Here is a 22,422-nt window from a genome sequence, read left to right on the forward strand (position 1 = left end):
TTGGGCACAGCTTACGTGGAGATGGGTCTGATTAAGGAATAATGAAGAGTAGGGTTGTGGGCCTCTGTAACCTTTGCTAAGCATAGATCAGTGATCCACATGCAACTCCCATGGCCTGTGTTGAGGGGCTATCTGGGTTGGATATGTTCTGCCACAAGGACAGGACGGCGGAGAGGGTACTTAGAAGTTCAAATTGCATCGGGTGCTTCCTTTGAGGCAGGACACCCAAAATCACAATTGTGTCTGAAAATTGATTATAAAAAGGGGAGCTGGAAGCCCCCAATATTCAACGTCAAGTAGCCAGCCTGATCTGTATTTCGACTGGAGAAATCTCAGGCTTCTGCCTTGTGTGAGCAGGACTGGAGATTAAGGTCTGCCAGTTCCCCAGCTGGTTGAGGGAACGTCAGCCAGGGAAATCAATATCTGATGGGACATTCATTTGTTTGAGGTGGATATACACATTCAGAGTCTTGAGAAGGTGTTCTTCTGGCACCTACCCATGAGGAATCTGCAGATCCTGAATTGCAGGAGACTAACTGTATTCACTGACCTTAAAAAAAAAACCCTACACAGCGCTACAACACCGCTTTCGAAAGTTCAGTAACCAAATAGTAATATGGTGCAATATTCTATACAATATGGATTCTCATTTGTCTCAATGGGTGGTATATTTAGCACAACATAAATCAAACAAGCAAGCATGCAACTATTGAGTACTATACCTGAGGGTATGACCTTGGTCCTCTAGGTAAACCCCATAGTCTTTTGATATCTGATGTGTTAAATCTGAAAGAAGTGGTATCTTCATTGGCCCAAGACCACCTTGCTTCCTTGGGGTATTTATCCTTAAAAAGAGAATGTACGTAAGTGTTTAATCTTAAACAGTGACTAAACAAACTCTGGTGACAGAAGCCTACCAACAGGCTATAAATGTGTGCTTCTGGACTTACCCACTGAAAAGGTAAAGAAAATAGCACCCACTGGAAGACTAAATAATATCTAGTGCTCTTTCCTACCTTTGACTGGATTTTAAGGCATATGCAATGAATCTCGTTTTGAAACAGTAATGTAAAACTTGTGCTGCCTGCCTTGTACTCGATCATCTATTCCTACAGCTGTGGGGAACCATGAGGCACAGGGTGAAGACTGATTTGCATATGGCCATGTCTGAACTGTGGTGGCGTGGTGAGCAAAGTAACGATGGATTAAACCAAGATCTGTGACTGGGGGTGAATGTTTTGCCAATGTGCAACATTCAGTCCATCACCTTGAGTGTTTTGCTGTTCGCCCTATGTGGGAAGGGTATGCCAAGACAGGAGTCCCGTGCTAACTACGCCACTGGAGTCGAGCTATCCTGGCTGATGACGGCTGATAGCCAGAAACCGGTCCTAGGATGTTTGATTCCAGTCCAGGGAAGACATGGCTTGGCAGTTCGGGCTAGACTATTCCCATGAGGCACAGGGTCAAGACTGATTTGCAGATGGCCACGTCTGAACTGGGGTGGCGTAGTGAGCAAAATAACAATGGATTAAACCCAGATATGTGACTGCCAATGTGCAACATTCTGTCCATCACAATGTGTGTTTACCTTAAGAGATTATTACTGAGCTTTTAAAATGCTGGCATTAATTGTTTTTTCAAATTTTGATTTCAAAGCAATGGGATACTGCACCAAAGGCATTGTGTGGCAGCATGTCTCAATATATAAGCTACTACACCAAAATAAAATTAATTCTTCAAGATTCAGCATCAATCTAAACTTCATACGTTGTTCCCTTCTGCATCGTCTAACCGCTGACGGGAGTTGGTAGTTGAGGAACTGATTACATTAATTAATTCTTGTAAACCACTGCAAATTAAGTACACCATAAAAAGAACTTCGCAGAAACACTTCTAATACACAGATACCTTCAATGTGTTCCTCAAACGTATGTATATATCATGCTAGATGGACAGTATAATTTGACTTTCTCATGTGCCTTTAGCGTAGAGATGCAGGGCTTACAAGAATAATTTTACATTTGCTCTTTGTTTACACTGTAGAAACTGGCAGAATTGAATGCATCCCTTATTTTAGCAGTGTTCTCCTTATTTTAGCAAAACCACTCTTCCATTAGAATCACATATTAGTATAAGATGCCAAATACCGTATTCCTAAATCATCCAATACATCTTAGCAATTGTAACAGGTATCTCCGATAGTGCTGGCATCTAGTTCATGACAAAGGTTAAAGCAACATCGCACTATACATTTGAGAACATTGAACATCGATAGCTGCCAGGACGCTCAACATTGTATGTAACATTTTGGCCGGTTCAGGTTGCATGCTGGGATTTTTGTACCCATACTTATAATGTTAAAAGTAAAGGTGCACGTCATAAAAGTGGTTAAAAAGTTGTGATTGGCTTGAAGTGTTACACCTGACCTGACAAGGTGCCACTTGGCAGCAACTGATATCTACCAAAAATAACTATCTAGGCACATGAAAACTGAAGAAAGTCAGTGAGTAATAGGGTAAAAGTATCAGATTTCTGGTGTTGAGAACCCAGTTGGTCTCTTTCATAAGGTGCAACTCAGAAGTTAAAATGTTCCAAAAGGTATCATCTTGTGGGCAGGGCTGACAGTCACCAGGCATTGAGCCATTTTAAAAAGGTATAACGTGAAGGACTTCGAATTGTGTGGAGGCATTGTTTTCTTAAGCAATATTTGTATACAACAATGTTGAACAATATATGATTCCAACAGTGGCGGGAGTGAGCATCTGAGAGAATGCATACAAGGCAAATTCTACAGTATGAAAAACGAGTTCGGGTTCCCTAAAAACACCTCCGACTTCCAGGACATCAAAAGCAGTACTTGAGATGGGACATAGCACCTACATCATAACACACATTTAGGAAGCATTTATTAAAGGCAGACAGAATCCAACTAGCAGTGCAACAGACGTGATAAAAGATTGGAAAAAAACCACTATATGATGGAGTAGAAAATTGTTTGTTCAGAAGAGATCTAGGTATTTCAGGTTCGAGTCGAAGCATTTTCATTTTTTTTACATCGCACCACCGTGACCCTTTTGAAATTACAGACTCAATCCACATAGATCCCCAGCATGTCCGAGGTTGGGGGAAAATCGAGAGAAATTCTCTGTAGGACATGAGTTGCCTTACTGAATACTGGTGGATAGGGACAATCATGGTAAATGGAAAAAAAATACATACACTTGCAATTATACTGCCTACTAAACACTGTCCCAAAGCCCACAAAAATGAGGATCCGGTATAGGTTTGCTTTTTGAGAGAGTGTTGGCAAAAAGTTATAGCTGTTCACTGACGTAAAGCCAGAGGTTCCATACTGGCCTTCTGGGAGATTGGCTTATTGGAGTGGGTGACTATGGAAAAAGTTAGAATGAAAGCAGTTAAAATTAAAAAGTAGGAGATGGCCTGGGGATTTAGGTCAGAAATTGTATAGTTATAATGTTGGAGAAGACACAGAGGTGCAATAGGAAATTAAGAGCTCCAAGATATTTTTCTTCAATGGCTACCTGATCGAGGACGGTATAATGGATGTAAGATGATCAAAAGTAAGGGGGGGGGGGGGGGGGGGAGTTATGAGTTAACTGACATCATTTGATGTATACTGCTGTTGAGACTGCTTAAAGATTAGAACATGAAAGTTCCAAACTTTGTAAAAAAAAATGTAACCAAGGATAAAAAGATACAAATACTTACCATAGTCTACCATAAATGCATTATACTGGAAAGAACAAAATGTACCTTGCAAAGTTAAACAAGCCTATTTCTGCAAGAATGCTGTGACCTTCGGTTGGACAATGTGAATGTTCTCGAAAGGAGCAAGAGTAGTGCTTTGTGAAGGAGGATGACTCTTTTAGAAAGGGGTAAGTGGAGAGGGAAGTCAGATTCCTCCATGTTTGCCAGATTGTGACAATAATATGACGTCCCACTCTTACCCAGAGTTAAGAGCGAAAAATGTGAAACTCCGGTAAGAGACTACAAATCCACTTATGGGTTGTTTAAAAAAGTGAAAGGTGAATCGCTACTACTACACAATGGTTGGTGGCATGCTGGTGATACATGAGTGAGTGAGTGTGTGTTTAAACTATAGGCGGTGAGAGTTGAAGTAGAGACTGGGAGAGAAGCAAATCCGTTAGGCAAGAATGTTTATACACAATGATAATTTTTTTTTTGCATGGATTAACACCAAAATCGTGGTCAGTCTAAGAATGTACTGATGTGTTACCACAACTGGCATGTATAGTAACTTAAAACTTTCACGCACAAAATATTTTGGGAGGTTGGTTGAAGGGATCTATATCCCAACAAGGCCACTGGCCCCAAGGCACACAAGTGTATGAAACGGGTCAATAAAAGCAGAGAGGGTGACAGGACTTCACTTTCCCAAGTACACCCCAATGATTAGGTCTCGCCGGACGCTAGTAGCATGCAGACGCTGCTCTCGCCTTGCAAGAGCCTTTTGGAATCAATACGTATTCCGATGTGCACGCGGACGGACAGAAGATGTGCATGCGTGGGTCACGGCACCCTGTCCAGTTTTAGCCCCGCAAACCTGGACTGGAGGCTTCACTGGAGACGTGACACTGTAGGCACTTTTTTTGGGAGAAAGCGCAATGTAAAGGCGCCACTCAAACTGGCACACAGTATTTTTCTATATTTGATGCTTTTAATAAGCAGCGCGACATGCTGCGCTGCTTACTAAAAGCATCAACCCATGTTCATTCCTCCCATCTACTGTATGTTGGTCTCTCACCCATTGCTTCTACCCCCTGCATCCACCCTCTGTTTCTTTCCCCTAGCCCTCCTTGCTGTTGCCCCACCTGCACCTTCTATGTTGGTTCCAGCACCTGCGTCCTTTGACATGCATGCCCCAGCCATGTCCTTGTTGCTCCCCCTCCATCCGCACTTAAAAAACAACAACAAGCATTTGCAATGCAATAGGTCTCGCATTAGGAAAGTTTGAGCTATTGGTATTGTAAATTACACATTTTGTACTTGTGTTTTGTTTTTTGAAAATAGCAAAATTAATTGCGGTCTCATTTACAACGCCAATAGTTATAACTTTCGCAAATGTGACACCTATAGCATTTGTAATGCAATATGTGTTGTATTTACGTGGCTTACATGTATTGATATTACAAATGACAATGGCTTTTAATTATTTTTCCAATAATTAATACTTAAATAAAAGTTATTGTAATTCATATTGGCAATAGCTATGTTTTGTTTTGCTATCCTATGTTTTGTTTTGCTATCCTATGTTTTGTTTTGCTATCCTATGTTTTGTTTTGTTATCCTACGTTTTGTTTTGCTATCCTACGTTTTGTTTTGCTATCCTATGTTTTGTTTTGCTATCCTATGTTTTGTTTTGCTATCCTATGTTTTGCTATCCTATGCTATGTTTTGTTATGCTATGCTATGCTATGCTATGCTTTGTTATGCTAGGTTTTGCTATGCTATGCTAGGTTTTGCTATGCTATGCTTTGCTATGCTATGTACAGTAATTTATATAGCGCAAGTCACCGAGCGGTTTCTAAGTGCTTGCTTAGGGAACCCGTCCTGGTATTCCCCTGTGAGATAACCCCAGCAGGGTTTCCGCAAGGTGAAAGCCAGGCATCCCGCCGCGAGGGGCCGTTGTGGAGATTAAGCAAGCTATTGCCCAGAGTCGCAGAGTGTGAACCCGTGAATCGAGTAGGCACCGGAGCGAGAATTGTCGAGTCCATGGACATTTTAGGACTCAAGACCCCGCCGAGCCGGGAATTGAACCCTGGTCCCGGGCTGACCTCTGCTTCCAGGTCTGCCTCCTCTAACCAGTGAGCCACACTTCTATGCTATGCTTTGTTATGCTAAAATATGCTATGCTATGTTTTGTTATGCTATGCTATGCTTTGTTGTGTTTGGTATGCTATGTTTTGCTATGCTATTATAGGTCTTGTTTTTTGTTAAGCTATGCTATGTTTTATTGTGTTTTGCTAGGTTTTGTTATCCTATGCTTTGTTTTGCTTTGTTATGTTATGCTTTGTTTTGCTTTGTTATGTTATGCTTTGTTTTGCTTTGTTATGTTATGTTATGCTTTGTTGTGTTTTGTTTTGCTAGCCTATGCTGTGTTTCGTTATGCTAGCCTATGCTGTGTTTCGTTATGCTATGCTCGCGAGGGTGTGTGGGGGTGGGGGTGGGTGAGGGTGTGTGAGGATGAGGGGGTGAGGGGGTGTGAGGGGGGTGAGGGTGTGTGAGAGTGAGGGGGTGAGGGGGTGTGAGAGTGAGGGGGTGAGGGGGTGTGAGAGTGAGGGGGTGAGGGGGTGTGAGAGTGAGGGGGTGAGGGGGTGAGAGTGAGGGGGTGAGGGGGTGAGAGTGAGGGGGTGAGGGGGTGAGAGTGAGGGGGTGAGGGGGTGAGAGTGAGGGGGTGAGGGGGTGAGAGTGAGGGGGTGAGGGGGTGAGAGTGAGGGGGTGAGGGGGTGTGAGGGTGAGTGAGGGTGCAGGTGTGAGGGTGTGTGAGAGTCAGGGTGAGGGTGTGTGAGAGTGAGGGTGTGTGAGAGTGAGGGTGAGGGTGAGTGAGGGTGGGGGGTGAGGATGAGTGAGGGTGAGAGTGTTATGAGGGTGAGGAGGGTGAGGGTGTGTGGGTGAGGATGAGTGAGGGTGAGAGTGTTATGAGGGTGAGGAGGGTGAGAGGGTGTGAGGGTGTGTGTGAGAGGGTGTGAGGGTGTGTGTGAGAGGGTGTGAGGGTGTGTGTGAGGGGGTGTGAGGGTGTGGGGGTGTGAGGTGAGATGGTTGTGACGGTGAGTGAGGGGGTGTGAGGGTGTGGGGGTGTGAGGGTGAGATGGTTGTGAGGGTGAGTGAGGGGGTGGGAGGGTGAGTGAGGAGGTGGGAGGGTGAGTGAGGAGGTGGGAGGGTGAGTGAGGAGGTGGGAGGGTGAGTGAGGGGGTGGGAGGGTGAGTGAGGGGGTGGGAGGGTGAGTGAGGGGGTGGGAGGGTGAGTGAGGGGGTGGGAGGGTGAGTGAGGGGGTGAGTGAGGGAGGGTGAGTGAGGGGGTGGGAGGGTGAGTGAGGGGGTGGGAGGGTGAGTGAGGGGGTGGGAGGGTGAGTGAGGGGGTGGGAGGGTGAGTGAGGGGGTGGGAGGGTGAGTGAGGGGGTGGGAGGGTGGAGGGGGTGAGCGTTAGTGAGGGTGTGTGAGTGTGAGGAGGTGTGAGGGTCCGAAGTACATGGTGGCAGGGCAGACATCATAAGACAGAGAGAAGAGACTGCGTGATTATTGCGTTGGTAAGATAGTGATGTGTAGTGGTATTCTCCAGACATGGCTTTATTTTTCCAGCAGTCTTTCAATGGCATGAAATCACCTTTGGGGTGATGCAGTCTCCCAACTAGAGACACCTGATGATATTCTTCCTAAAATGTGTGATGGGTAAACTGGCTTGCAACTTAGCCCAAAGTCACACATGGTGTCAGCGTGAGCTACTCAGTTAATAAACTTCTACAGCCCCAGGCACTACCCCCTCTCGAGGCGACTACAGGAAAACAAACGAGAAAAAAAATTAATTCTCATCTCGGCCACTAGCAGCAGAACACACTGATATCTATGCCCAGCAATATGTGGAGAGAGGGTGTGGCGTAAGACCCTGAGCAGCTGACTTTGGAACTAGGGAACCCAGTTCGAGACTTTATGTCAGCCCTCCCCATGCCTACAAAAACTAGCTCTATTGTATAACATTCTGCGCGAGAATATATGTATTGGAAATGTTTTAACAAAACACCAAATGTACACGCCATGATGTAGATTATGTTGTCAGTGAACCTTTCAAGGGTGTGCAATAAAGTCTGCTAAAGAAAAAAAGACGGACATCCAGGGAGAGACATGACTAAGAGAAGGGTGTGTTGTCTCCTGTGAGAGTAATGTCCCCAATAGGCACGCCTTCGATCAATTTCAATAAATGTTCACAAAATGTTTCTTGTGGGTTGTTTCATACAGTTGTATATTTTTTTTTATTTTCAGATCCATACTATTACTTCCATAGTATGTACAGCTTGCATCTTTATTTGAACATTTCTGCCCAATGCATTTCGGGCTTGCCCGTCATCAGGGGACTTAAATTCTGAAAGCATTAAAATGAAACATTTCAATCCATGTTACAAGATGAGCTATTGTGAGTATTATATTCTGTTTGATTACAAGTGTGAAAGTGATTTGGGAGGTGTGAAGAAAAAGCCTGGGTACCATGAAACATGCAGCAGTGGAGAAATAATAAACATGACCTCTAGTGGTGTTTTGCGTGTGATATGCCATTAAAAATCTGTGGTTGTTTTGTGCCGATTTTATATAGGTGAAGGAGCGCTGTAAAAAAAAAAAAAGAAAAAAAAAAAAGAAGTAAAATCGTAATCATTCCTTTCTGTCTCACGAAAGTTTAAATAATGGTGCAACAGTAGGTGAAGGACACGCGGGGGAAAAGCTCGGTTCATGCATTAAAACGTCGGAACAGTGTCCAAATAAGTTAAGCTAATGTATCCTAATGCAATGGGTTTAACCTTAATGGTTTACGTGGTGACTGCCGGTGGATGGGTCGTGTCACGGCAAAAAATGCGCGTGAACCGCTCTGTAATATGAAAAGAAAACCGGGTTGGGTGGCTAGTAAAAACATGGCGGTGATTAAGTATTCTACTAAAATGTACGGGATCGACTTACGGTTGAGAAGTTGAAAAAACGCCACTTCACGAGGTGTAGCCTGTAAAAGAACATTGAGTCATTCCTCGAGTTCAAATATATGCACAACGATGTCATTGATACGAAGGGCTAAAATTTTAAACACTCGCCGAAGTCTCGTAATGTGTTAGGCGATCCCGTCCATGTTGGTTTGTATATTCGAATGCCTTGCCTGGCAGCGTTCTTGCTAATATCGAGAGAGCCAGTCGAGTGATTATGGCCAGTGAAAGACTACCATAAGAGACTACAAGTACGAACAAGGAGCAGAATGTAATACATCCGGGTACCGGAGGCGGGGAGGTGGATGAAGCGTTTCCGGGTCAGCAGAGGCGGCTGCTACAGGCAAGGGGTGCGCTGGGGACGCGGCGTCCGCTTCCACTCTGTTTCGGCGCATGGCTGTTGGGTGCAGTTTTAATTATGCAACAAAGGCCAGGCGATGCGGCGGAGATACGGGGAGTCACAACAAAAGAGCCAGGTGAGTGGGGGGTGGCTGTATATTACATACACACACAGATACACACATATATATACACAGTGTGTGTGTGCGCGCGCATGTGTGAGTGAGGCTTGTGGTTCTGAAATTCTGGACCCTGCTGTAATACCGGTACCGAGGTCCAATCTTCGTGTCACAAAATATCATCGTACCATGACGAATTTGGTATTGGCAGACCGGTAATGATTAGGACATCATCCCTATGTATTTGCGTCATGATCGAGCAATGCTAACACCCTTAAATCATGGCTTCCGTTCTGAACCCTCGGACTCCATTTTGTGAACGGCATCCATCTTATGCCTTGCCCTCATACAAGTCAATCGATTAAGGTCGAGCTTGATCTGAAAGGACACGTCCACCTTGGCTGACTTCCCCATGACCTGGCCGAAGCTGACTCCACTGCCTCCAGCCAAACCTGTTTGGGCAGCTCCTCGCCCAGTGGCCGAATAAGATAGCATCGATGCACAACATGCCATAAACCATTCACTACATACAGACCATGTTTTTTACACACATACACCTGTCCATGTTCCTTGTTTATGGCCAGTTTTACGACGAGGAGGTGCCCTGTTTTATTGGGGTTTCATCAATATCTGATTGTAATTCCGGGATGGGCTGGGGCATCTGTCGCGAACTGGACATCTAAAATATAGGTTGGCCAACAGGACTGTGCGTTTTGCTCCATTGTGAAAATATGTCTATGACCGTATTGTAAACTCAAGAATTCTTGCCTGCAGCTGTTATTTCCGTATATAAGGAGAAGGTTGGTTCTGTAAAAACGAACAGTCTCCTGAGAACTTACGACCCGTGCTTTTGTACTTCTAGGACACATGTTACTTGGTTGCAGCCAATAAAACTCGATCTCTGGCTTCACCTAGAAGACTCTTGGTTTCTGTGGTCCGGAACAGGGAGAACTCAGAGGTCTTCGGGTGTTAAACCCTGGCACCACCGGGTTCCTAAAAACCCGGCACCTCAGGCTGTGAATCTGAGGCAGGGGATGTGAAAGGCGCCGTGCGCCCCTTTGTACACGTATCTGAGACCGCAGAGGCGCGTGGCCGAACGCCGTCTCAGATTCCCTCGAAAGCGAATACAATAGGTCCTTCGCTGACGCTCGACCTAAAAAGCACTTGCATGCTACTTTTTTTTCTTTTATCCACCCATCGCAGTAAATAAAAAAAATAAAAAAGCTTGTGTTATAGCTTTTATTTTTAACTTTAAGCGGTGCACGCTAGGCACACAGCGCTCGTTTTGTACTCTGTTTCTCTGACCGAGACCAACAGGCAGGACTAATGTCTGAAGCCCTCTAGTGATCGCACCACCGGGCTGCCCGGACAATTTTGCCTCTTCCAGCCCTCTACTTCCCTGGGGCGACCATGCCCAGCACAGCACACCTGTGATCACTGCTCAGGACTCAGTGCACTCTCCGCCGCCTCTCTGTGCATCGCCAGGGATGACCGGCGTCTTTCAGAGCCTAGTTTCGGACATGCACTCCACCCAGATTACCTCCAGCAACTACTACAGCCTTCACAAGCTGCAGGAGTCGCCCGCGCTACCGGTGTCTGCCACAGACAGCAGCTACTACACTAACCAGCAGCACTTTGGGCAGCTGGGTTCCTACCAGTACTACCCCGGCGGCCTGAGCTCAGTTTCCTACCCAGGCAAGCCCTACAAGATGATACAGTGGAACTTACAGCTCCCACAGACCCTACGGGACGAGCCCACCCCCTGCCAACAACAAGCCAGGTGAGTGAGGAGAAGTGCCCGAAGACCTCTGAAATCAAGCCTGAGGCTAGATCACTCTCACAGGGCCACAGATGCCCTGCATTTTTAGTTCAAGAAAGTACCCCAAGCCCTGTGCATGTGCTGCACGTCTGGGTGTGACCCACACACTAAATTATGTGACTGCGCCGCGGCCCCCTTGCCCCAGATGCCAAATGTACTTCCATGCCCCTGAACACCAGAGTACTCTGCGCTTCACCCATATTTCCAGACCCCACGCTGATGCAGGATCTGTCCAACTCACCCTACCAGGCCTTTGATTTACTCTCCATCTGTCCTACTTAGCCACCCAGACGGCAGTTCTGTCTGCTTATTAATTTGGCCTACATTCCCTGGATCCTCTGTAATTGACCCGCCCCCCCCAGGACATCCGACATGGTATGTCTCTGAGCCATTGAGCCGTCATGCTGTAAAGTATTACCTGCGTGCATGTGTTAAGAGCAATATATCATAAAAGCACAAGTTACTGCATTCCAAGCCTGCACGGAATACCTGTAATACCATTACTCCAGGGTATTCCACATGCCCTTTGTTAATCTTGTTACTCCAGCCTCGCCTCTGTTAATCCACCGTCTATTCTGCTTGCCTTTGTTAGTTACTCTCACCTAGTATATTTTGCATACAGGTGCTATGCCATCCACGCATACATTATTACCCAACCCCAGTCAAGCAGGCATGACTGTCATCCCTCCATGCCCGTTATCCTGACCAGAGTCCATCCCGCATGCCTGTGGGGCCCCAGCCATGTCTGTTTCACATGCACAGTTGTGGTTCTGTTTGTTTATTGACCAGCTCCTTCGTCTCACTTTCTGTGCTCACCCCACCACCACCCAATCAGTCAGCAGGCTTCAGCACAACCAGCTGTGATGCAGCCTGCTTTAGAGCAGGGGCACTGCCGTCTCTGCCTGTCCTGCTCCTCGCAGCTCCCCCAGACATAGACTGGCTCTAGTCTCCGGGAAGAAGGGCAGCTCTGAGGTCTTTGTCAGCTTTAAGTTCCTATCAGCGAGGCACTCTCACGCTGGTTTGCTTTCAGTCTCCTGTCTCCCCACTCCCGCTCCTCCACCCCACTCTCTGATGTCTCTCCCCCCTCCCAATCAGTCACAGTACTTTGCAAAACTAATACACCTTCTGTCATTGTTTTCTTATGATGGACTGAACTGCTGCTGTCACATGTGATCAGCACCCTGCATTCCAACCCTTGCCACTCGCCTGGCCCCCCCACTGCTCCCCAGAATAGGTCTCACTAAAGACCAAGGAGCAGCTCCTCCCCGGCCCACCCTGCTTCAGCCTGTAGAGCAGACAGGTTGAAATAGTGAAGGGGTGAGCTGGTCGTGCTGTCTCATGCTCCTCAGCTGTCACTGACATTGCTCGCCCTGAGTAGGAAAGCAGCTTTTTTCACCCTCCCTACTGGAGGTAAAGCAGCCAATCCGCATACTCACAGCAGCTGTGAAATAAACAGTTCTTGCAGGGAAACATTAAAAATGCAATAGGTCTCACCTTTCATTAAGTTAAAGCCATTTGCTTTGCTATACAGTACCATTAGCAAAGCAAATGGCTTTAACTTAATCAAAGGCGAGACCTATTGCATTTTCAATGCTTGTTAATTATGTCAGGAAGGCCCCAAGAAAACAAACTGAGAGGGTAGCCTCCTAGGTGGATCAACTCACTATTGTCCCTGCAAAGTGGATCCCTACTATAATCTCAAAAACATTTTTTGTGCTCCGCTACCTGGGGTGAAGGCAGCATTAAAAACCCTTAGAGCTTTCCCACTCTGACTTCTACAGAAGGAATACAAGTGGTACAATACACATACTTTAGTTTCTTTTTATGAGCATAAGAACGGGAGAAGGTGGCCTGGTATATGCTGTCCACTAGTTAAAGTGGGCACCCTGTACCAGTCCCCACAACCCTTATGATGTAGGAGGTCAAAGATAACCTTATTGAAAGCTATCCTAGTGGTAGCTCTAAGCCTGAAGGCTACTCTCCAATCTTGAATTACTAAATAAACGGAGAAACACAGTAGTTCTATAAAAATATGTATTTAGTAATAGAACACTCACTACTATCCTCTACATGAGGTTAGAACACAAAGCACACAATACTGGATCAATAGAACATTCCTAAGTAGCACAATACACAGCGGGCTCCAGGGGGAGACCGAACCTTATACTAAAACAAGCATTGGCATAGCCAATAGATCTCGCCTTTGGGATCTTTCAAGTGTTTCGCCATGCAGCACATCACCCACCAGGCAGATTTCTGTAATGGAACTAGTCCTTATGTAAAGTGTTTTGATACCTTAATTTGCGCTACATAATCCAAAGAAAAAGAAATGAAAGGAGAAGTGCTTGCAGATTTCTGAGGTGGGGGAGCGAAAAGATGCACTCTGTAGAGTAGCGCTGTGCCTAACTGCTGTAGAGGTTTGTTTTTTCTCCAAAACAGTTAGGGTAAAATGCGGATAGCTAATGTTTTTCGGTTTTGTTTAACCAGAAGCATGATTATCCGGTCAAATGGTTAAGCATCACAATGTAGCGATTTACTGAAACACCACGAGGATTGTTCCCTTCCTCCCCAAGACACAAGTGTTCTTTAAGGAGCTTTAACTACTGTTGCAGTTGCTTGTTGCCTTCCAGGGTAGGCTTGTCGGCCAAGGCCCGCTCATTAGACGGTGTGGACGATTGCGTTGAAAAGTAAGAGGTCACCATAATGGATTTTGTTTCGGTTCCTTTGTGTTTTAGAGAAAACAAATGGGTACTCTCGTGGAGGTGGGGTGGAGGGGACGCGCCTTCTAATGAAAGGGGCAAGGTTTGGAAATTAAACCTGACCCAAAATAGATGGCAGCCTGCGTGCCGCCGCTCCTGGTTCCTAAAATATAATGCCAGTACCAAATCAGAAAGCGTGCACAGTAGAGAAAATCAGGAGCCAAATTGAAAGGAGGCGAAAGGGAGACATCCCAGTGTGCAAGTGAAGGCGGGGCAGGAGTATGCTGCATCTTGGTGCAGTGTAACAGATGTTTATTGCCAACCAAATGAATGTTAATTAAATTAGTCTATCGGCCTCTAGTAGGATGAAAGGCTGAGCAGACGCGCTGGGTTTCGAAACTGGGGTTTTGAGGTCAAACATAAGATTAATAGGGTGCTTTACTTAAAGTTAAGATTGCATTATCTAATGTCAGTACCAAAGCAGAAAATGAGCACAGTAGAGAAAATCAGGAGCTATGTGTGTAAGAAGAGGCTTCGTTGCCTCAGCCACCACTGTTAAAACACGATTCTGCTGTCTTCTACACGTCAATAGCAATGGGCCTAGCAGGACAACGAATGCACAAGTTTCTCACTGCAAACAGAGCATTTGCAGGGCTGTGCGTGTGCAGGTGAAGGGAGGGTTGGTTAAAAAGATTGGCACGAGTGAGCATGGCAATGCACAAGCTAATTAAACACAGATGGCGCCCCTGCTCGTAACCGCAAGCCATAGGCTGATTCATTTCCTGGGAAAGGTGGTACATGCACCCGCCTTTGCCCAATTGTGCGCTGTCTTTTTAAAAAGACACACGCAAAGCCCAATAGAAAAAAATGCTAAAAAAAGTCTAGAGTGATTCCAAGAGGTCGTTTTCCTAGAGCAGCGCTTGCGTGCTGCGCTAGGCTCAACCTAAAAATGATATAACAAACACAACTTGACTAGACAGTGCCTAGAGCATGTAGAAACAATGGGAAACCAAGAAACCACCCAAGGTAGTGAAACAAGAAGCCCAGGGAGTACGGATGCAGTGAGGAAACAACGGCGTGCACCGTACAACTCTATGGGAAAATCGTGGTTGCAAAATTACAGTTTAAGGACACTTCTAGGAGGACTTCAAGAAAAACCTTTTGGAACATAGGAAGTTCTAGAGCAAACCCACCAGTGAGTACCGAGGTACCCGTGTTACCTATCCCAGAGGAGCCGGATGCATAGGGGTCAAGTGGTGTTGGAAACCTTAGTTGTTTTCAATGGAGAACTGCAAAGAAGTACTGCTGCCGGTAAGGTGAAGAGTGTCCGGTGGAATTCAAGCCTAGATTCTAAGTGCGAGGAACCTGAAAGCAGAGGGGACAGAATCTGGGTCACTTCAGGTGACCAGGAGCTCGGTAGTCGAATGCCCACCGATGTCGGGCGCTTCAGATGCGAAGGGATGCTGGACTCTCGAGCCACAGGGACCAGGAGATGTCTATGACGACAAGCATCCGGAGGGGAGCTGTCCCACAAAGGAGGTCGAGTGCCGAGGGGTCAATGATCGGCTGGACCACCAACTAGTCTTGGCAAATGTAACCCACGCAGAAAGGGCAAACAGGTTATGGTGTGGACCAGCAAGGTCCAGGAGCCTCTCCAAGCAATGAAGTCAGGGCACGTCTGGAGCAACCAGGGAAGCCCAAGAACATACAAGGTGATCCTCGCCAGGACCCACAGGCCAACGGACCAGGAGTCGTGAGGAGACCTCAAGAAAGTTTGCCAAGTACCAGCCCACAGAGCACTCTGTGTAGTCCTGACCCGAGCAGTATTTGCATCGAAGAAATCCAGCCTCCTTGCACAGAGTCCAATGCACAAGCTTGGGAATCGCCAACAAGCATATGGACTTGCAAATGTACGCAGTACACAGCGGTTCGGGTCCCGAAGTCCACATGAGGGATACTTGTCTCAGAATTGCTGAGAGGGCAGAGCGGCCTCAGGGACCTTCGGAAACCCACCTCCTGTGTTGCTGAAATCTTCTGAGTCCTCAGGAGCAGCAAGCCGGTCAGATGCGCTTAGGTGCCTGCTAGTGCAAGGGAGTAACTCCTTTACTCAAAGGGAGATTCTTCAGTCATCCAGCGTCGTGCTGACAGTTTAAAAACTTGGTTTCTTCTTAGCAGAATCGTGTCCAGGTCTACAGTCCTGTAGCCAGGTAACCCACTTTATACCCATGGGAAAGGGTTAGATAGATTCAGGGGAGGGGCAGGACAGAGTGCTGGCTACACCCATGTCCTTGGTCCAGTTTTGCATCAGAGCAGGAGCCAATGACTCCCAGAACTTGTTGGAGCTGGACTATGCACAGGGACACCAAATGTGCCCCCAGTGCAGACTTTCTGGCACTCAGAGTGCACCCACCCAGCCCCAATAAACTAAACTGTCTGGGAGGTGGTTACACCTCCCCGTGACAGGATGCCCATTGTCATACATTCCTCTGCTCGAGCTTGGCTCAGCAACAGGAGGGCAGAAATGTGTCTATGGCTGGCAGCTTCCATTTTCTGCTGCCTGGGTTAGAAAGCTGGTACTGGGTAGACCTGTGACCCAGTAAGCTCGCTTCTTAAGGGTGGAATCATACCTCCCACACCAGTCACTGGTGTAAAGGTATGATTCCAAGGTGTTTGACACCCTGCACGACATGTTTCTACCCAGCCGTTTTAAAGTTAGCATTTACAGCAAGGTTATAATGCAACTTCACTTAAATGTCTGGCTGCATCACAGACCACCCCAGAGAATGATCTCCGAAGACTGCAGAGGGGCCCTACTCATGCAGGGTCACCCTCTCACATAAAACCCAGCACCCTGCCTTTCTGGATTGATAAGGTCTTTCATAGGGGTGACTGATAGGTTTTTAAGAGTAGTGATAATTAGATATAGTGAACCTATATCTAATTGGTGCAAGGACCAGCTTACACAAGCAGCTGTAGCAGACCGGTTGTGTAATTTTGAATGGCCTCTCATGAGTGACATAATACATGCTTCAGCCCATGGGAGGCCTCTGGGGTATCTATGCCCTGGGTACATGGTGCACGATATACAAAGGGACTTTTAAGGGTATCCCAGTATCCAATCTGGAGTGTACCTAAAGTACATACATAATTTAAGAGAGAAAGCAGACAGACTGGTGCCCTGGATTGCAGGATCCTAGTCAGACAAGTCCAAAAACGGGAGAAATCAGCAAAAAGTGGGGGTAAGCACAAGAATCAGATCCTACCTTTCTACAATAAGGTACTAGAATTCCCTAGACTATACATAAATCAGATCCTATTTTCCTACAATAAGGTACTAGAATTCCCTAGACTATACATAAATACAATCTAGAAGGTAAAAGATTCATCAATCCAAAAGCTGGTTGTTCGTGTCACAAAAGTCATTTTTTTCATAGAATAAGATTTCCAGAGGTGAAACATACGTATGTATTATGTTGACATTCATTAAGCCTGACTTACCACACATACTGAAATTCTCCCAAAAATGACCCAATGACAGACCTTATGCACTCTGTAGGTAAAGCATCACAATTATTTTAATGTATGTATTATTTAGCACCAAGATCACCAGCTACTTACCCCAGAATGTGGAGTTGTCTCCTAGGTAGCAGAGGGGAGCAAAGCTGGTTTAAATACATAAAAAAATAAAAATAAATAAAAGCCACACACCCCTCCCCAACTTACTTCTCAGGAGGGGGCACTGCTGCCAGGTAGGTTACTCATTATTCTAAATGGATGACTGTCAGTTGAGGAGTACCACAGGTAGAAGTAAGATCTCTTGCAAGCTTCAGAATGTGAAGTCTGCTGAGTGACCGCAAAGAAACATGAAACATTAATTTCTCCTCACTCTTCTGAAAGAGTATGGCAAAGGAAAGAGAAAAAAATTACAAGGCAAGGCCCGAATGACTCCACTCTTAACAGGACAATTCTACCCACTGCTGTGCATCATCGCCCTAATTATAGACTGAGACTAATAAGCATTCATTCACCAAGCAGTCCATGTGTTATGGAGAAGGATAATTGTTGCAAGGCACCACAATGATTCTGGAGCAAGAAAACTTCACTCACTACACGACCAGCAAGTATAAATAGTACATCCCAGGTAGTCTGCAAACACAGCTATGACTTTGACAAAGACTTGCTGCGCTAAGCTCAGGCTGCACTAAAACACCCTACACTAAATCTACAGCCACCACCTCCGCCATTTCTGCTCCAACATCCTCACCTTAGAGCTGTAAACCGGGGTAGGACATGTGCAGTTGCCAGGTGGGACAAAAGCAATCCTTGCATTCATCAAGTATTTATCAGAGGCAAACATTGAGGAAGACATTGGAGCAAGAGTAATCATGAAGGGCTCATCTGAAGGTGGGGGCATGGGAGGCAAGGTGGAGAGCTATGACTTATCAAAGACTTTCTTCTCCTGCCACCCATTACCCCACTATGTCCTCCCGTTCAGTGGTTAGTATCTTTCCAAGGAAAGTGGTTGTGCAATCGCAGATGGGGTCAATAGTGTAAAAAAATAGGGCCTTTAAATGCAGTATCCGATCCCCATTAATAAGTTTCTAGCCTTATGGAGGCAGAGTGGGAGAAATATAATCAGTAGAAACAACCTTGGAAAGTGCTACTGGATTCCCTGGTCCTCAGTATTACAAAATACAATACAATTTATGCAAGTTGACAAACACGTGGATCTTATTGTAAAAGCTCTCCATGTCTCGGCTTCTCTTTAATGGCGGTGATGCCCCTTTCCTTAGACACGGCTCGAATAAGGAAAGGGCTTCGGCCGCCATTAAAGAGAAACAGCGGCATTGAGCAGTAAAAAAAAAACCAAAAAAAAAACCACATTAACGAAGTCTCATTCCGTGGCGCAAATACACCAAAGGCGCGGCCACCACGTACTTTAGTAAAAAAATAAAGCGTTGAAAGAGTATGTCCTAATATTTAACAAACTAGTGAATGGAGGCTGTAATTCGAGGCTGTAATTCAAGCCTACCGAGTAACATGTAACGGTGTGTCGCCATGTGAGGTTACAAAATGAGACCAGGCACTGTTTCCATAGGACAATGACAACTTAATGACATATGTAGAAGCTTCAAGTTCAACCCTGAATAGAGCATGCCTCGCAAGGCAGCGCATGCGCTGCTCAGGCTCAACCCAAAAAGTTGCAGTGGCACCCCAGAAAAAGGAAGCTCAGTTGACAAACTATAGGTCATCAGTGTACCAGATGACCCAGGAGATGAGGAGCTTTCTGAACCTAAGCACTGAAGATATTATTGTTTCTCCTAGTCATGTCTTTCAAAGAAACATCTGGATGAAGGTACAGTGACTGCTATCCATTAAAAACCCCATCACAGTACCAGATAGTGAGCAGTCTGGAAGACACCTCTAGCATCACGGAATCAACCTAGTGGAGAACAGGTGTACCTACTGTATCTACCGCCGTGGCACACGATGGCAGTTAACAGATTTGTCTACCAACACAAGCATGGGGATCGGCACACAATCTTGCCTCATGTGGAGGCCATTCAAAACTATCTTGTATGATAAAAGACCAGAGATCAGCTTTTTTCGGATCTATAAATCTACATGAATTGCACATATATTTATGATAGACCTAGTGCAAACCAATGTACCATTTTAACTCACAATCATGGTCAAAATAGGTTATTAAATAGCTCAATTAGTAAGTGCACGATGCACAAGGCCACCTTTTTAAGGCTCCACGAACCAAACTAACCAGCTCACAATAAATCATGAATGGTTGACATCCAATTTCAAAACCAGGTTTGAACGTATATGTTGTATCACCCTAATAACGAAGTAAGTCACATTTGAACTATACCAACAAACAGTATAGCACCTGGGGAAAACACAGCAAATGGATAAAAGTACTACACCTTTCTGGTACACTGGTTTTAAAATCGCAACTTTCCAGATCCTCCAAACGTTACCATTTAAGAGAACAGCTGGAAAAAAGGTTAACCATCAAAAAAGCCCATCTCCTACTATGTTCTCTAAACACATTAAAAGCTAGATAGGCCCAACCCTTACACAAGCTTACAAGAAAATCAGCCTGGCATAAGAAAACATTGGATAGGTTACAACTACATACAATAGAGCAGCAGTTCAACTTTTGACTTCCATGAAACCTCACTGACTCATTACTGGAATCCAGTGACCACCACCGAGTAATAATTGGAAGATGGGGGTGCCCCTGCCTCAGCAATTTCTAGGGTTTGAACCGCAAAACAATAGATGAACATTAAGAAACAAGTATTCACCAAACAAAATGCTAAAATAATGGAACATTTTGCTTCATTCACAATCAAATATAGAAACTGTTTTTAAATGTTCAATTTTGAATATTGATTTTATAGTTTGATTTTAATCCATGCATGTGAATATTCAAGTCAATAAGTCTTTATTTCCAATTTTCATCATAAAACACATACTATACAAAAATCCAGGCATTGCAACCATTTCATATGTAGTCAAATTAGTATCACAGTATGTATAAAAATATAAATAGATAGAAGTGCTAAAAACAGGACTAAAAAAAAAAAAGGTATTAATTGTGCAAAATAGCAAAAGACTTAAGACATCAAGATAATAACCAGTAAAACTAAAGAAGGGTATACTCCAATCAGTCCCAAGACCCACGGGATTACCTCCAACACCAAAGCCAATCAATTATGTTATATCCACCACTAAATTAGGGGCTAATCTTGCGCATCCGGAATATCCATGCCCAGCTCAAAAATTTGGCTACACCTACTACCACCAAAGTGGAGGTGTCTGATTTCAAGATTCTACTTGCAACCAACGCGGAACTAGTACCCAATGCCCAGCAGACAGGTCTTAACCACTGCCGTCTGGGCTGTTGGTACTCCGAACAAACAAAAAGGAAGTGGTCAATCGTTTCGACCTGATCCACACAAAATGGAGATTTGTCACTACCTAAGGTGTTCCACCTGCTTGTAAGCCCTTGTAACGGTAGGGTACCTACCCTAAACTGGTGATACAATTTACGGTCTAGGGGTTTTGTTATTGTGTCCCAGTATTCTTCCAAGTATGAATCATCCTGGATGACAAGAAAGGCTGCAGTCATATAACTACCTATCAAGGATTCATGCCTCTTGGCCTTGATTCTGGCCCAGTACAAATCCCTGAAGATCTTTTTGGGAGAGAATACAGCAGTATCGAGGTTAACCCATAGCTGCCCCATCCCCATGTCAGTTAATATGGATTTAATTTCAGTCAACCATGGGATCCCGCGATCTCCCCCTGTCTTCTTAACTTCTAGAAGGGCCTTGGCATATAAGGAGAGTTCCGGCGTGGTCCACAGGCGCCGCCAAAACGCCAGTGGTCTATACCTTACTGCGACCTCAACAGGCTGACAGCCAAGGTAATACAATAGGGGTATATGTGGGGTTGATTGGGGAAGCCCTACCACTGGCCTAAGGAATTTATTCTGGGCGACCTTTAGTGGGGCCAGGTTACTAAAGTCCCACAGTTCTGCGCCATAGATGACGGCAGGGAGGATCTTTAGATCGTAAATTTTAACCAAGGGGGCCATCAGTTTTGTTAAGGAGAGCTTATGTTCTTTAAGCAAAGCTCTACCTAATTGAGCAGGTTTTAAGGAGAGTAGATCTGTCTGGGGTTTACAGCTCAGTTTATCACTGAAGGTAACCCCCAAGTATGTGAAGACAGATGTCTGTTCCAGGGTGGCTCCTCTCATATGCACTCTTGCCCCATCTGGTCGTGTGCCATGGAGAACCATAAACTTGGTCTTTCCCACGTTGACCTCCAGTTTATGTTAGCTACAAAACAACTCAAAGCGAGAGTGCCAGCTGTAGTCCCGTCTCGTCTTGGATATTAAAAGAGTGTCGTCAGCGAACATGAGCAGGGGCACCTTCAAACCAGCTAGGGTTGTTGCGTCTGTTGGATGGTTAGTAAAGTATTTGACCACCCCGTTAATAAACCTGGAAAAGAGGGTGGGTGCCAATATGCACCCTTGTCTTACCCCTTCAGACACTTCAAATCTTGAGGTTACCTCCCCTGGTTTACCCCAGAGTACCTGGGCATAAGCATGTTCATGGAGATTAACCAATAATGCCACCAACTCACGCGGCATACCCATCCCCAACAGAACTTCATAATTTAGCCCTAGGCACAAGATCAAACGCAGATCTTAAATCCACGAAAGCCGCAAAAAGCATACCACCCCCTAGAAGTACTTACTTCCAATACAGAAGTAACAAATCTAAAAGCTTGGTCCAAAGTTCCAACATGTGACCGAAAGCCCGCCTGGAGGGGCGCAAGGATGTCAGTTTCAGACATCCAGCTCTGGATGCGTCCCAATACCAGGCGGGCAATGATCTTTTGCACTGCATCGATGAGGCTTATTGGCCGGGGCGGAGCGATCGCCTTTCTTATAGATCGGCAATATCTCCGCCCCACACCATGAATCTGGGACCGGTGCTCCTCTAGCAAGGGCATTAGCCAAAGTTGTCAAGTAAGGCACCCACAGTGCTGGCTTTTGCTTGAATAGGTCCACGGGAATACAGTCGGGCCAGGGGCTTTACCACTCGGGATTAGTTTCAGAACTGCCTCCACCTCACTGGGGGCAAATAATAGTGGCTCTTCAGAACTGAGGGGCAGTGATGTTTCAAATAGACGAACACA

General features: G+C 45.5%; 1 protein-coding gene across 2 annotated transcripts in view; it reads right to left on the reverse strand.

Moving 5' to 3' along the window:
- PRDX4 (peroxiredoxin 4) overlaps window positions 1–22,422 on the reverse strand; it is a 188,378-nt gene that overhangs the window by 63,269 nt on the left and 102,687 nt on the right. For both annotated transcript variants that reach the window (XM_086934547.1, XM_086934548.1), the window contains exon 4: window positions 723–845. In XM_086934547.1, the coding sequence (XP_086790673.1) occupies window positions 723–845 (123 nt within the window). The remainder of the gene's footprint in view (window positions 1–722; window positions 846–22,422) is intronic.

The sequence above is a fragment of the Lissotriton vulgaris genome, chromosome 8 (assembly GCF_964263255.1).
Source record: "Lissotriton vulgaris chromosome 8, aLisVul1.2, whole genome shotgun sequence".
In the NCBI taxonomy this organism is placed as follows: domain Eukaryota; kingdom Metazoa; phylum Chordata; class Amphibia; order Caudata; family Salamandridae; genus Lissotriton; species Lissotriton vulgaris.